This window comes from Pelodiscus sinensis, chromosome 6 (assembly GCF_052426305.1).
Source record: "Pelodiscus sinensis isolate ZL-2025 chromosome 6, ASM5242630v1, whole genome shotgun sequence".
Classification (NCBI taxonomy): Eukaryota; Metazoa; Chordata; order Testudines; family Trionychidae; genus Pelodiscus; species Pelodiscus sinensis.
Window position 1 is genome coordinate 131,815,133 of NC_143057.1, and position 15,468 is coordinate 131,830,600.

At 74.7% G+C, this 15,468-nt stretch overlaps 1 protein-coding gene across 1 annotated transcript in view; it reads left to right on the plus strand.

The window, feature by feature from the left end:
• The window catches only part of TLN1 (talin 1), a 215,220-nt gene that overhangs the window by 108,183 nt on the left and 91,569 nt on the right, over nt 1-15,468 (plus strand). Inside the window, 10 exon segments of the mRNA XM_089779522.1 lie at nt 4,288-4,485; nt 5,272-5,411; nt 6,244-6,337; nt 8,760-8,849; nt 9,529-9,651; nt 11,730-11,873; nt 12,018-12,179; nt 13,611-13,751; nt 14,285-14,466; nt 15,050-15,182. Of these exon segments, the coding sequence (XP_089635648.1) occupies nt 4,288-4,485; nt 5,272-5,411; nt 6,244-6,337; nt 8,760-8,849; nt 9,529-9,651; nt 11,730-11,873; nt 12,018-12,179; nt 13,611-13,751; nt 14,285-14,466; nt 15,050-15,182 (1,407 nt within the window).

Below are 15,468 nucleotides of genomic sequence, written 5' to 3' on the forward strand. Positions count from 1 at the left end.
GAGGGGCAGCGGGGGGCAGGGGCAGGGGCAGCCGCCAGGCTCTTCGCCCGCCTGAGGGGCAGCGTGGGGGCAGGGGCAGCCGCCAGGGCCCCGCCCGCCTGAGGGGCAGCGGGGGGCAGAGGCAGCCACCAGGCTCTTCGCCCGCCTGAGGGGCAGCGGGGGGCAGGGGCAGCCGCCAGGCTCTTCGCCCGCCTGAGGGGCAGCGCGGGGGCGGGGGCAGCCGCCCGGGCTCTTCGCCCGCCTGACGGGCAGCGCGGGGGCAGGGGCAGCCGCCAGGCTCTTCGCCCGCCTGAGGGCAGCACGGGGGCGGGGGCAGGGGCAGGAGGCCCTGCTGTGGGAACAAACGTGTCCACCTCCCGAGCGCCCTGTGCGAGCAGGGGGCCTCTGGCGCTAACCCCCCCCCCCCCCCCGGGGCTCAGAGCCAGGGCTACTTCCAGCCTGGGTCCTCCCCGCGGCACCAACCAGCCGCACCCAGCGCCCCCCCCCCCGGCCAGCAAGGAGCCTTCCCAGCAAATCCCCTCGACACCCCAGTGCCCCCCAGCCCCCCTCACAGGGGAGAGGTTATAACCCATCTCCCACCTCCCCTCACACACCCCAGTGCTCCCTGTGCCCCCCAGCCCCTCTTACACAGGGGAGAGGTTCTAACCTATCCCCCACCTCCCCTCAGACACCCCAGTGCTCCCTGTGCCCCCAACCCCCTTTACACAGGGGAGAGAGGTTATAACCCATCCCCCACCTCCCCTCAGACACCCCAGTGCTCCCTGTGCCCCCCAGCCCCCTCTTACACAGGGGAGAGGTTATAACCCATCCCCCACCTCCCCTCAGACACCCCAGTGCTCCCTGTGCCCCCAGCCCCCCTTACACAGGGAGAGGTTCAAACCCATCCCCCACCTCCCCTCACACCCCAGTGCTCCCTGTGCCCCCCCAGCCTCCTTACACAGGGGAGAGGTTATAACCCATCCCCCACCTCCCCTCAGACACCCCAGTGCTCCCTGTGCCCCCCAGCCCCCCTCACACAGGGAGAGGTTATAACCCATCCCCACCTCTCCTCACACCCCAGTGCTCCCTGTGGCCCCCCCAACACCCCTTACACAGGGGAGATGTTCTAACCCATCCCCCACCTCCCCTCAGACACCCCAGTGCTCCCTGTGCCCCCCAGTCCCCCTCACACAGGGGAGAGGTTACAACCCATCCGCCACCTCCCCTCAGACACCCCAGTGCTCCCTGTGCCCCCCAGCCCCCCTCACACAGGGGAGAGGCTATAACCCATCCCCCACCTCCCCTCACACCCCAGTGCTCCCTGTGCCCCCCAGTCCCCCTCACACAGGGGAGAGCTTATAACCCATCCCCCCACCTCCCCCTCAGACACCCCAGTGCTCCCTGTGCCCCCCCCCAACACCCCTTACACAGGGGAGAGCTTATAACCCATCCCCCACCTCCCCTCACACCCCAGTGCTCCCTGTGCCCCCAGCCCCCCTCACACAGGTGAGAGGTTATAACCCATCCCCCACCTCCCTCAGACACCCCAGTGCTCCCTGTGCCCCCCAGCCCCTCCTTACACAGGGGAGAGGTTATAACCCATCCCCCACCTCCCCTCAGACACCCCAGTGCTCCCTGTGCCCCCCAGCCCCCCTCACACAGGGGAGAGGTTATAACCCATCCCCCCACCTCCCCTCAGACACCCCAGTGCTCCCTGTGCCCCCCAGCCCCCCCTTACACAGGGGAGAAGTTCTAACCCATCCCCCACCTCCCAGCAGGCTCTCCCAGTCCCAAAGGCCCAGGCTGGTCGGTTTACACCCGGAGCTCCCTGGGCCCGTGCCGTAGCACCGGCCCTCCAGGGATTCTGAGCGAAGGGAGGAAAAGGCCGAGAGCGAGATGGGAGTAAATTCCAGGCACCAGTTGCGAAGTCCCTGGGCAGGGCAGGTCTGGCCCCTCTCACGGCCCCAGGCTGCCCTCTGGTAGGGGGAGGAAATGGAGGAGCCCCCCTTATCCCCTTGGCCGGGGGGTCCCGCCGTTCTGCTCCCCGACGGGAGTGTCCCGTGAGCCCGTCCCCGGCCGTGTCCTCTCCAGGCAGGCGGCCTGGGGCACGTGTCTGGTGGCAGCAGAGCCGCACTGATGGGCCCTGGTCCTCTGCGCCGCTGCTCACGGCCGTGCCCGCCCTGCCCGTCGGCTTCCGAGATCCGCTCGCTGGGCCCTGCTCCCCTGCGCTGCTGCTCCCCGTCGGCTTCCGAGATCCGCTCGCTGGGCCCTGCTCCCCTGCGCTGCTGCTCCCCGTCGGCTTCCCAGAGCCGCTCGCTGGGCCCTGCTCCCCTGCGCTGCTGCTCCCCGTCGGCTTCCCAGAGCCGCTCGCTGGGCCCTGCTCCCCTGCGCTGCTGCTCCCCGTCGGCTTCCCAGAGCCGCTCGCTGGGCCCTGCTCCCCTGCGCTGCTGCTCCCCGTCGGCTTCCGAGATCCGCTCGCTGGGCCCTGCTCCTCTGCGCTGCTGCTCCCCGTCGGCTTCCCAGAGCCGCTCGCTGGGCCCTGCTCCCCTGCGCTGCTGCTCCCCGTCGGCTTCCCAGAGCCGCTCGCTGGGCCCTGCTCCCCTGCGCTGCTGCTCCCCGTCGGCTTCCCAGATCCGCTCGCTGGGCCCTGCTCCCCTGCGCTGCTGCTCCCCGTCGGCTTCCCAGAGCCGCTCGCTGGGCCTTGGTCCTCTGCGCTGCTGCTCCCCGTCGGCTTCCCAGAGCCGCTCGCTGGGCCCTGCTCCTCTGCGCTGCTGCTCCCCGTCGGCTTCCCAGAGCCGCTCGCTGGGCCTTGGTCCTCTGCGCTGCTGCTCCCCGTCGGCTTCCCAGATCCGCTCGCTGGGCTCTGCTCCCCTGCGCTGCTGCTCCCCGTCGGCTTCCCAGATCCGCTCGCTGGGCCCTGCTCCCCTGCGCTGCTGCTCCCCGTCGGCTTCCCAGAGCCGCTCGCTGGGCCCTGCTCCCCTGCGCTGCTGCTCCCCGTCGGCTTCCCAGAGCCGCTCGCTGGGCCCTGCTCCCCTGCGCTGCTGCTCCCCGTCGGCTTCCCAGAGCCGCTCGCTGGGCCTTGGTCCTCTGCGCTGCTGCTCCCCGTCGGCTTCCCAGAGCCGCTCGCTGGGCCCTGCTCCCCTGCGCTGCTGCTCCCCGTCGGCTTCCCAGAGCCGCTCGCTGGGCCCTGCTCCCCTGCGCTGCTGCTCCCCGTCGGCTTCCCAGAGCCGCTCGCTGGGCCCTGCTCCCCTGCGCTGCTGCTCCCCGTCGGCTTCCCAGAGCCGCTCGCTGGGCCCTGCTCCCCTGCGCTGCTGCTCCCCGTCGGCTTCCCAGAGCCGCTCGCTGGGCCCTGCTCCCCTGCGCTGCTGCTCCCCGTCGGCTTCCCAGATCCGCTCGCTGGGCCCTGCTCCCCTGCGCTGCTGCTCCCCGTCGGCTTCCCAGAGCCGCTCGCTGGGCCCTGCTCCCCTGCGCTGCTGCTCCCCGTCGGCTTCCCAGATCCGCTCGCTGGGCCCTGCTCCCCTGCGCTGCTGCTCCCCGTCGGCTTCCCAGAGCCGCTCGCTGGGCCCAGGTCCTCTGCGCTGCTGCTCACGGACGTGCCCGCCCTGCCCGTCGGCTTCCCAGATCCGCTCGCTGGGCCCTGCTCCCCTGCGCTGCTGCTCCCCGTCGGCTTCCGAGATCCGCTCGCTGGGCCCTGCCCCCCTGCGCTGCTGCTCCCCGTCGGCTTCCCAGAGCCGCTCGCTGGGCCCTGCTCCCCTGCGCTGCTGCTCCCCGTCGGCTTCCCAGAGCCGCTCGCTGGGCCCTGCCCCCCTGCGCTGCTGCTCCCCGTCGGCTTCCCAGAGCCGCTCGCTGGGCCCTGCTCCCCTGCGCTGCTGCTCCCCGTCGGCTTCCCAGAGCCGCTCGCTGGGCCTTGGTCCTCTGCGCTGCTGCTCCCCGTCGGCTTCCCAGAGCCGCTCGCTGGGCCCTGCTCCCCTGCGCTGCTGCTCCCCGTCGGCTTCCCAGATCCGCTCGCTGGGCCCTGCTCCCCTGCGCTGCTGCTCCCCGTCGGCTTCCCAGAGCCGCTCGCTGGGCCCTGCTCCCCTGCGCTGCTGCTCCCCGTCGGCTTCCCAGAGCCGCTCGCTGGGCCCTGCTCCCCTGCGCTGCTGCTCCCCATCGGCGCCAGGCCCGGGCTCCCCCAGGCGCCGCAAACAGCGGTTCCGAGAGCCGCTCGCTGGGCCTCTGGCCAGCCCTGGGCAAACCCCGCCTGGGGGCACCGCGTGCGGCAGGGTCCCGTCGCCTCCAGCAACCTGCCCCCTGCTCCTCTGTCCCCAGCTGCCGTCCAGCACCAAGAGCTTCCAGGAGGCCCAGAGCCAGCTGAACCAGGCCGCGGCCGGGCTGAACCAGTCTGCCAACGAGCTGGTGCAGGCCTCGCGGGGCACTCCCCAGGACCTGGCCAAGTCCTCCGGCAAGTTCGGGCAGGACTTCAACACCTTCCTGGAGGCGGGGGTGGAGATGGCCGGCCAGTCCCCGGTAAGCAGGCAGCTCGCAGGGCGGGGCTGGGCTGCCGCGGGCGTCCGTGCGTGTCCATGCACCGGGCGTCTGGCTGGGGCGGGGGCAGTTGCTGGCTGAGGGCTGGCGGGTGAGCTGGGCTGGTCATCGGGCCGGCTGTGGGGCGGGGAGGTGCCTGGATGGTGGAGGGCGCCAGCTCCTTGTGATTGATCCGGGCAGAGCCGCGGTTGTTTGAACTGGGCACTGGCTGGGGGCAGATGCAGGCAGGCCCAGGAGTGGGGGCTGGGCTGGGCAGGGCGAGGAGGGAGGTCTGGGTGGGGCAAGGAGTGGGGACTGGGCAGGCGGGGCCAGGAGTGGGGGCTGGGGGACGAGGAGGGGAGGACTGGTGGAGGCGGGGGGGGCCGGGAGCGGGGGCTGGGCGGGTGAGGAGGGCAGGGCAGGGCCAGGAGTGGGGGCTGGGCGGGCGAGGAGGGAGGGCCAGCGGGGGCCAGGCGCGGGGGCTCGGGGGCCGGCAGGGCCAGGAGTGGGGGCGAAGAGGGGAGGGCCGGCGGGGCCAGGAGCGGGGGCTCGGGGGGCCGGCAGGGCCAGGAGTGGGGGCGGAGGCGGGGCCGGCGGGGCCAGGAGCGGGGGCTCGGGGGGCCGGCGGGGCCGGGAGTGGGGGCGGGGGGGGCGAGGAGGGGAGGGCCGGCGGGGCCAGGAGCGGGGGCTGGTGGGGCTCGGGGGAGCCAGGAGCGGAGGCTGGGGGGCGAGGAGGGGGCCGAGCGGCTGGCTCTAACGACCCGCGCGGTGCCTCTCGGCTGCCTGCAGAACAAGGAGGACCAGGCCCACGTGGTGTCGAACCTGAAGAGCATCTCCATGTCGTCCAGCAAGCTGCTGCTGGCGGCCAAGGCGCTGTCCGCGGACCCCAGCGCCCCCAACCTGAAGAGCCAGCTGGCGGCGGCGGCCCGGTAGGAGGCGCTGGGCCGGGCCGGGCCAGGGCCCTGCGGGCGGAGGCGGCCGGGCCGGGCCAGGGCCCCGCGGGCGGAGGCGGCCGGGCCGGGCCGGGCCAGGGCCCCGCGGGCGGAGGTGGCCGGGCCGGGCCGGGCCAGGGCCCCGCGGGCGGAGGCGGCCGGGCCGGGCCGGGCCAGGGCCCCGCGGGCGGAGGCGGCCGGGCCGGGCCGGGCCAGGGCCCCGCGGGCGGAGGCTGGCGCTGCGCATCCGTCGCCTTCACGTCTGTCTAGGCAGCAGATCGTCTGCCTGCCCCTGAGCCGTGGGCCTGGGCGGCGGCTCAGACCCATTCCTCCGCGGTGCCAGCCCCGGGCTCTCGGCGGGTCGGCCCCCCCGCAAGCCCAGGCCCTCGGCGGGTCGGCCCCCCCGCAAGCCCAGGCCCCTCTGCCGCGGTAGCGCCCGGGTCCGGCGAGAACTGGGCCCTCAGGACAGACCGTGGCTGAAGCCCCCCCAAGCTGGCTTGGTCGAAGTCAGTCTAGGAGCCAAGGGCGGCTCAGCAGCTGGCCCAGAGCCAGAACCCCCCTTCCATGGGTCTGTGTGCGGGGTCCTGTCCTGTGCAGCAGGAAAATCGCAGCGCCCCGGGAACAGCCGGCAGCTCCCCATGGCCGGGCTCCCGCTCTGCCCCCCACAGCGCCCCGGGAACAGCCGGCAGCTCCCCATGGCCGGGCTCCCGCTCTGCCCCCCACAGCGCCCCGGGAACAGCCGGCAGCTCCCCACGGCCGGGCTCCGTCCTGCAGCGCCCCCCGGCGGTCCGTGATGGCCTCCTTAAGTCTCTCTCCCCTGTGTTGGCAGAGCTGTGACCGACAGCATTAACCAGCTGATCACAATGTGCACCCAGCAGGCTCCTGGCCAGAAGGAGTGTGACAACGCCTTGCGGGAGCTGGAGGTGAGGGGGCGGCCCGGCGCAGGGGACATGCTGGAGTGAGCTGGAGGTGGCGGGGGGCTGCAGCAGGGCCGGGGCAGGGAAGGGCGGACGGTGGCAGGGCCGGGGCAGGGAAGGGCGGACGGTGGCAGGGCCGGGGCAGGGAAGGGCGGACGGTGGCAGGGCCGGGGCAGGGAAGGGCGGACGGTGGCAGGGCCGGAGCAGGGAAGGGCGGCCGGTGGCAGGGCCGGGGCAGGGAAGGGCGGCCGGTGGCAGGGCCGGGGCAGGGAAGGGCGGACGGTGGCAGAGCCGGGGCAGAGGAGGGCGGCCGGTGGCAGGGCCGGGGCAGGGAAGGGCGGACGGTGTCAGGGCCAGGGCAGAGGAGGGCGGCCGGTGGCAGGGCCGGGGCAGGGAAGGGCGGACGGTGGCAGGGCCGGGGCAGGGAAGGGCGGACGGTGGCAGGGCCGGGGCAGGGAAGGGCGGACGGTGGCAGGGCCGGGGCAGAGGAGGGCGGACGGTGGCAGGGCCGGGGCAGGGAAGGGCGGACGGTGGCAGGGCCGGGGCAGGGAAGGGCCGACGGTGGCAGGGCCGGGGCAGGGAAGGGCGGACGGTGGCAGGGCCGGGGCAGGGAAGGGCGGACGGTGGCAGGGCCGGGGCAGAGGAGGGCGGACGGTGGCAGGGCCGGGGCAGAGGAGGGCGGACGGTGGCAGGGCCGGGGCAGGGAAGGGCGGACGGTGGCAGGGCCAGGGCAGAGGAGGGCGGATGGTGGCAGGGCCGGGGCAGGGAAGGGCGGCCGGTGGCAGGGCCGGGGCAGGGAAGGGCGGCCGGTGGCAGGGCCGGGGCAGGGAAGGGCGGCCGGTGGCAGGGAAGGGCGGATGGTGGCAGGGCCGGGGCAGGGAAGGGTGGACGGTGGCAGGGCCGGGGCAGGGAAGGGTGGACGGTGGCAGGGCCAGGGCAGAGGAGGGCGGACGGTGGCAGGGAAGGGCGGACGGTGGCAGGGAAGGGCGGACGGTGGCAGGGCCGGGGCGGGGAAGGGTGGACGGTGGCAGGGCCGGGGCAGAGGAGGGCGGACGGTGGCAGGGAAGGGCGGACGGTGTCAGGGCCAGGGCAGAGGAGGGCGGACGGTGGCAGGGCCGGGGCAGGGAAGGGCGGACGGTGGCAGGGCCGGGGCAGGGAAGGGTGGACGGTGGCAGGGAAGGGCGGCCGGTGGCAGGGAAGGGCGGACGGTGGCAGGGCCGGGGCAGAGGAGGGCGGACGGTGGCAGGGAAGGGCGGACGGTGGCAGGGCCAGGGCAGAGGAGGGTGGACGGTGGCAGGGAAGGGTGGACGGTGGCAGGGCCGGGGCAGGGAAGGGTGGACGGTGGCAGGGCCGGGGCAGGGAAGGGCGGACGGTGGCAGGGCTGGGGCAGGGAAGGGTGGACGGTGGCAGGGCCGGGGCAGAGGAGGGCAGCCGGGGCAGGGAAGGGCGGACGGTGGCAGGGAAGGGCGGACGGTGGCAGGGCCAGGGCAGAGGAGGGTGGACGGTGGCAGGGAAGGGTGGACGGTGGTAGGGCCGGGGCAGGGAAGGGCGGACGGTGGCAGGGCCGGGGCAGGGAAGGGCGGACGGTGGCAGGGCCGGGGCAGGGAAGGGCCGACGGTGGCAGGGCCGGGGCAGGGAAGGGCGGACGGTGGCAGGGCCGGGGCAGGGAAGGGCGGACGGTGGTAGGGCCGGGGCAGGGAAGGGCGGACGGTGGCAGGGCCGGGGCAGGGAAGGGCGGCCGGTGGCAGGGCCGGGGCAGGGAAGGGCGGACGGTGGCAGGGAAGGGCGGACGGTGGCAGGGCCGGGGCAGGGAAGGGCGGCCGGTGGCAGGGCCGGGGCAGAGGAGGGCGGCCGGTGGCAGGGAAGGGTGGACGGTGGCAGGGCCGGGGCAGGGAAGGGCGGACGGTGGCAGGGCCGGGGCAGAGGAGGGCGGACGGTGGCAGGGCCGGTGGCAGGGAAGGGCGGCCGGTGGCAGGGAAGGGTGGACGGTGGCAGGGCCGGGGCAGGGAAGGGCGGACGGTGGCAGGGCCGGGGCAGAGGAGGGTGGACGGTGGCAGGGCCGGTGGCAGGGAAGGGCGGCCGGTGGCAGGGCCGGGGCAGGGAAGGGCGGACGGTGGCAGGGCCGGGGCAGAGGAGGGCGGCCGGTGGCAGGGAAGGGCGGACGGTGGCAGGGCCGGGGCAGAGGAGGGCGGACGGTGGCAGAGCCGGGGCAGAGGAGGGCGGCCGATGGCAGGGGAAGGGGGAGGGCGGAGGGCGGAGGTCCCGCCCGGGGCCATGCCAGGAGGGAGCCGAGGGCCGAGCTCCCCAAGCCCTCCCTGCCGAAGGCGGTTGTCTGACCGATCCCAGGGGAGCGGCATGGCGGGCGGGGGGGGTGACGCTGGAGGTCCCTGGGTGGGACTGCGGCTCGCCTGACGCCTGCCCCCCGCAGACGGTGCGGGAGCTGCTGGAGAACCCCACCCAGGCCGTCAACGACATGTCCTACTTCGGCTGCCTGGACAGCGTGATGGAGAACTCCAAGGTGAGGCCCGCGGGCGGCTGTGCCACCGGGCCCTTTGGGCTGGTCGCTCCCGGCGGGTTTCCCGCTCTCCTGCCTCCCGCATGCGCTGACTCGCCCTCGGCCTGTGTCCACGCCCCGCCACGTGGCCGGAGCCGGGGGTCTGCACTGCCCGGGCAGAGGCCAGCGTCTGGGGCAGCAGCAGCGCAGGGCGGGCGCTTCTGTAGCCGCCCCCAGGCGAGGGCCAGGCTGGGTCCGGGCTGCTCGTCCCACGGCCTGTGTCCTCCGGGCAGGGCCGCGTGGTTTCCCTGGGGGCCTCGCGTCTGGGCAGGGCACCTTGTCCCACGGTGCCGGTGCCCTGTGGGGCCTGGGCCGAAGGCCTCGCTCTCCTGGGCCTGTGGCGGCCCTGTGCTCGCAGGCTGGCTCCCAGCAGGCCTCAGAGCACCCCCAGGGAGCAGGGAGGCTCGTGGCCGGGGCAGCCAGGCAGGCCCAGGGCCATGAGCCGCGGGGGGCAGAAGCTGGACTCGGTGCCATGGAGCCAGCAGCCTGGGAGTGCGGAAGCTGCAGGAACCAGCGGGGGAGCTGAGCGGCTGCAGAGTTTGGCCGCAGGTTGGACGCAGCAGGGGCGGGCGGGCTGGCAGGGGCTGGCTGGCTGGCTGGCTGTGCGGCGCCCGCCCTGTCTGGATGCACCTCCCCTCCGCAGGTCCTGGGCGAAGCCATGGCCGGCATTTCCCAGCATGCCAAGAACAGCAAGCTGCCCGAGTTCGGGGAGTCCGTCAGCACGGCCTCCAAGGCGCTCTGCGGGTTCACAGAGGCCGCCGCTCAGGTGAGAGCTCAGCCCGGCTTCAGCCCATCACAGCGGCCTCAGGCCGGCTGCTAGAGCCTCTCCCCGCACTGCCACTGGGGCACCGGGACCCTTCTGCTGCCTCCTGCATGTCCCAATGTCCCCTCGGGGCCATGCCCAGAGCCCCGCCCTCTGCTGCCTTGGCCCCGCCCCTCCTCCAGAGCCCCGCCCCTCCTCCAGAGCCCCGTCCTCTGCTGCCTTGTCCCCGCCCCTCCTCCAGAGCCCCGCCCCTCCTCCAGAGCCCCACCCTCTGCTGCCTTGTCCCCGCCCCTCCTCCAGAGCCCCACCCTCTGCTGCCTTGGCCCCGCCCCTCCTCCAGAGCCCCGTCCTCTGCTGCCTTGTCCCCGCCCCTCCTCCAGAGCCCCGCCCCTCCTCCAGAGCCCCACCCTCTGCTGCCTTGTCCCCGCCCCTCCTCCAGAGCCCTGCCCTCTGCTGCCTTGTCCCCGCCCCTCCTCCAGAGCCCCGCCCTCTGCTGCCTTGTCCCCGCCCCTCCTCCAGAGCCCCGACCTCTGCTGCCTTGTCCCCGCCCCTCCTCCAGAGCCCCGCCCCTCCTCCAGAGCCCCACCCTCTGCTGCCTTGTCCCCGCCCCTCCTCCAGAGCCCCGCCCTCTGCTGCCTTGTCCCCGCCCCTCCTCCAGAGCCCCGCCCTCTGCTGCCTTGTCCCCGCCCCTCCTCCAGAGCCCCGTCCTCTGCTGCCTTGTCCCCGCCCCTCCTCCAGAGCCCCGCCCCTCCTCCAGAGCCCCGCCCTCTGCTGCCTTGTCCCCGCCCCTCCTCCAGAGCCCTGCCCTCTGCTGCCTTGTCCCCGCCCCTCCTCCAGAGCCCCGCCCTCTGCTGCCTTGTCCCCGCCCCTCCTCCAGAGCCCCGACCTCTGCTGCCTTGTCCCCGCCCTTCCTCCAGAGCCCCGCCCTTCCTCCAGAGCCCCGCCCCTCCTCCAGAGCCCCGCCCATTGCTGCCCTGTCCCCGCCCCTCCTCCAGAGCCCTGCCTCTCCTCCAGAGCCCCGCCCTCTGCTGCCTTGTTCCCGCCCCTCCTCCAGAGCCCCGCCCCTCCTCCAGAGCCCCGCCCACTGCTGCCCTGTCCCCGCCCCTCCTCCAGAGCCCCGCCCCTCCTCCAGAGCCCCGCCCTCTGCTGCCTTGTCCCCGTCCCTCCTCCAGAGCCCCGCCCTCTGCTGCCTTGTCCCTGCCCCTCCTCCAGAGCCCCGCCCCTCCTCCAGAGTCCCGCCCACTGTTGCCTTGTCCCCGCCCCTCCTCCAGAGCCCTGCCCTCTGCTGCATTGTCCCCGCCCCTCCTCCAGAGCCCTGCCCTCTGCTGCCTTGTCCCCGCCCCTCCTCCAGAGCCCCGCCCACTGCTGCCTTGTCCCCACCCCTCCTCCAGAGCCCCGCCCACTGCTGCCTTGTCCCCACCCCTCCTCCAGAGCTCCGCCCCTCCTCCAGAGCCCCGCCCACTGCTGCCTTGTCCCCGCCCCTCCTCCAGAGCCCTGCCCTCTGCTGCCTTGTTCCCGCCCCTCCTCCAGAGCCCCGCCCCTCCTCCAGAGCCCCGCCCTCTGCTGCCTTGTTCCCGCCCCTCCTCCAGAGCCCCGCCCCTCCTCCAGAGCCCCGCCCACTGCTGCCCTGTCCCCGCCCTTCCTCCAGAGCCCCGCCCCTCCTCCAGAGCCCTGCCCTCTGCTGCCTTGTCCCCGCCCCTCCTCCAGAGCCCCGCCCTCTGCTGCCTTGTTCCCGCCCCTCCTCCAGAGCCCCGCCCCTCCTCCAGAGCCCCGCCCACTGCTGCCCTGTCCCCGCCCTTCCTCCAGAGCCCCGCCCCTCCTCCAGAGCCCTGCCCTCTGCTGCCTTGTCCCCGCCCCTCCTCCAGAGCCCCGCCCTCTGCTGCCTTGTTCCTGCCCCTCCTTCAGAGCCCCGCCCTCTGCTGCCTTGTTCCTGCCCCTCCTCCAGAGCCCCGCCCACTGCTGCATCAACCACGCCCTTTCTCCAGAGCCCCTCCCCCGTGTTCCTTCCCGACAGCCCCCCGCTGCCCTGCCAGGCCGGTCTGACCCATTTGGGTCCCAACCTCTCCCCTCTCTGTGCCCAGGCTGCCTATCTGGTGGCCGTTTCGGACCCGAACAGCCAGGCCGGACAGCAGGGCCTAGTGGACCCCACGCAGTTTGCCCGGGCCAACCAAGCCATCCAGATGGCCTGCCAGAACCTGGTGGACCCGGCCTGCACACAGTCCCAGGTGAGTGGGTCCTGGGGTGCAGGGGGAGCAGGGTGCTGCAGGGGTTGCAGCTGGGATCCAGAGCTGGGCAGGGTGGCGGGTGGCCCCTGCCTCTCTTGGGGGGCAGGGGGCTGGAGCGGGCGCGTGACCCCAGCCCCCCTGCAGGTGCTGTCGGCCGCCACCATTGTGGCTAAGCACACCTCGGCCCTGTGCAACACCTGCCGCCTGGCCTCCTCCCGCACCGCCAACCCCGTCGCCAAGCGCCAGTTCGTCCAGTCCGCCAAGGAGGTGGCCAACAGCACGGCCAACCTGGTCAAGACCATCAAGGTACCGGGGGGCCGGGGACAGCACCCTCTGTGGGGGAGGGGCGGGGCAGAGCCGGGCTGGGGGGACAGCACCCTCTGCGGGGGAGGGGGCGGGGCAGAGCCGGGCTGGGGGGGACAGCACCCTCTGCGGGGGAGGGGGCGGGGCAGAGCCGGGCTGGGGGGACAGCACCCTCTGCGGGGGAGGGGGTGGGGCAGAGCCGGGCTGGGGGGGACAGCACCCTCTGCGGGGGAGGGGGCGGGGGCAGAGCCAGGCTGGGGGGGACAACATCCTCTGCGGGGGAGGGGCGGGGCAGAGCCGGACTGGGGGGGACAGCACCCTCTGCGGGGGAGGGGGCAGGGAAGAGCCGGACTGGGGGGGACAGCACCCTCTGCGGGGGAGGGGGCGGGGCAGAGCCAGGCTGGGGGGGACAACATCCTCTGCGGGGGAGGGGCGGGGCAGAGCCGGACTGGGGGGGACAGCACCCTCTGCAGGGGAGGGGGCAGGGAAGAGCCGGACTGGGGGGGACAGCACCCTCTGCGGGGGAGGGGGCAGGGAAGAGCCGGACTGGGGGGGACAGCACCCTCTGCGGGGGAGGGGGCAGGGAAGAGCCGGACTGGGGGGGACAGTACCCGCTGCAGGGGAGGGGGCGCCCCGGGGAGGGGCGGGGCAGAGCTGGACTGGGGGGAAGCACCCGCTGCGGGGGAGGGGGCCCCCGGGGAGGGGCGGGGCAGCAGGGGGGGTGCCCCGGGGAGGGGCGGGGCAGAGCCGGACTGGGGGGGACAGTACCCGCTGCGGGGAGGGGGCGCCCCGGGGAGGGGCGGGGCAGAGCCGGACTGGGGGGGACAGCACCCTCTGCGGGAGAGGGGGCGCCCCGGGGAGGGGCGGGGCAGAGCCGGACTGGGGGGGGACAGCACCCTCTGCAGGGGAGGGGGCGCCCCGGGGAGGGGCGGGGGCGCCCCGGGGAGGGGCGGGGCAGAGCCGGGGGGGGTGCCCCGGGGAGGGGCGGGGCAGAGCCGGGGGGGGTGCCCCGGGGAGGGGCGGGGCAGCGCTGGGGAGGGGCGGGGCAGAGCCGGGGGGGGGGGCGCCCCGGGGAGGGGCGGGGCAGCGCTGGGGAGGGGCGGGGCAGAGCCGGGGCGGCGCCCCGGGGAGGGGCGGGGCAGAGCCGGGGGGGGGCGGGGGGCGCCCCGGGGAGGGGGCGGGGCAGAGCCGGGCGGGGCAGCGCTGGGGAGGGGCGGGGCAGAGCCGGGGCGGCGCCCCGGGGAGGGGCGGGGCAGAGCCGGGGGGGGGGCGCCCCGGGGAGGGGCGGGGCAGAGCCGGGGGGGGCGCCCCGGGGAGGGGCGGGGCAGCGCTGGGGAGGGGCGGGGCAGAGCCGGGGGCGGCGCCCCGGGGAGGGGCGGGGCAGCGCCGGACCGGGCCCAGTGCCATAGCCTGCTGGTCTGTCGGCTGCCCCAGGCGCTGGACGGAGCCTTCAGCGAGGACAACCGGGAGAGGTGCCGGGCAGCCACCGCCCCGCTCATCGAGGCTGTGGACAACCTGACGGCCTTCGCCTCCAACCCGGAGTTCGCGACGGTCCCGGCGCAGATCAGTGCTGAGGTGGGAGCCGCCCGGCGCCGGCAGCCCTGAGCGCGGGAGGGGCCTGCTCTGTCCTAGCTCAGACGGGCCGGGCAGGGGAGGGGGCAGGTCTCAGGGACTGGACGGGAGGGGGTCGGGTGACTGGATCGGGGTGGGCGGGTCCCCCCGTAGCAGCGGGAACAGGCGGGGTTATTGCTGCTCCGGGCACAGCCCAGCACAGACCGGAGGTGGCCACAGGAGTCAGGGCCAGGCAGCCTCAGCCCCCTTGAGATGGGTCCCTGGGCCCTACACCCCCAACCCCCTGCTTTGTCTGTTTCCCCCAGTCCAAATGTGACCCCTCCCCCCACACTCCCTGCCTCGGCTCCGTCCCTGCCCTCCACAGGTGGGGCCGGCCGGGTCATGGTCTCCGTGACCCCCCCGGCCCCCCGGCAGTGCTCACAGACGCGGGCAGCGGGGGTCACAGCGTACGGCCTGCCCCTACATCCCAGCCGGTCTCAGGGATCCGGAGGGGGGGCCGTGCCCCTGGCTCACCGGGCCACCCTCTCCCCCGCCAGGGGCGCCGAGCCATGGAGCCCATCCTTACCTCTGCCAAGACCATGCTGGAGAGCTCGGCAGGCCTCATCCAGACGGCCCGCTCGCTGGCCGTCAACCCCAAGGACCCGCCCAAGTGGTCGGTGCTGGCCGGTCACTCCCGCACCGTCTCCGACTCCATCAAGAAGCTGATCACCAACATGCGGTGAGCGCAGGCCTGGCGCTGCCCCCCGGCGTGGCCCCGATCCCTGCCCTGGGCCGCGGGGCCCCGGCTCAGCCCTAGAGCGCACGCCGCAGGGCGCTGCCGGCCGCGGGGCTCCGCACACGCAGCGGCCTCGTCGGCAGCCCAGGACTGAGCAGCCCCACGGGCACTTTGCCTGCGGGGCGTCTCCGTGGGCCGGTTGGACCCCAGGGCGCGGGGCGGCGCAGGGCTGACTCAGCGCAGAAGTGTGTTCGGCCCCACACCTGGGGGCCGGGCACAGGGGAGAACAGCCCCTGGCCGGGGGGCTGGGACCCTTCTCCCCAAGAGGAATACCCCGGCTGCTCTCGGTCCCTGTGACGTGGACCCTGCTGCGCCGGGTGCCTGCTGGCGGAGTCGGGGCGCAGTCGACGGGGCCCGCGGGGGCCATGGGCGGGGTGGAGGCCGGCAGCCCAGAGATTCTCCGGGCTCGTGGGGGAGCAGTGTGAGTGCGGTGCACTGGTGCATGCTGGGATGGAGGAGCAGGGGATCCCTGAACACCTGCCCCTGCCCCCGCGTCTGGGGCCGGGGCTGACTGTCTGTCGTGCAGGGAGAAGGCCCCCGGGCAGCGGGAGTGCGACGAGGCCATCGAGGTGCTGAACAAGTGCATGCGGGATGTGGACCAGGCCTCTCTGGCCGCCATCAGCCAGCAGCTGGCCCCCCGAGAGGGCATCTCTCAGGAGGTGAGTCGGGCACGTGGGCCCTGTGCCCCCAGGGCAGGCCGAGCCGCGCCCCGGCTCTCAGGGAGGGGCAGAGACAAATGGCTGCCGTGCTGGCACTGCTCACCCCCTCAGTCGGGCTCCCTGGCGCCAGGACCTGGCCGAGCCTCTGTCTGAGGGTGGCCCAAGGGGCGAGGCCCTCGATGGTTCCCTGTTGTGCATGTCGCAGCCGTGGAGCCCGGGATCTGCGGGGAAATGCCGTGGGGCGGCTCCGTGGCTTTGACATGCACAACAGCCCTCGGAGGGGGAG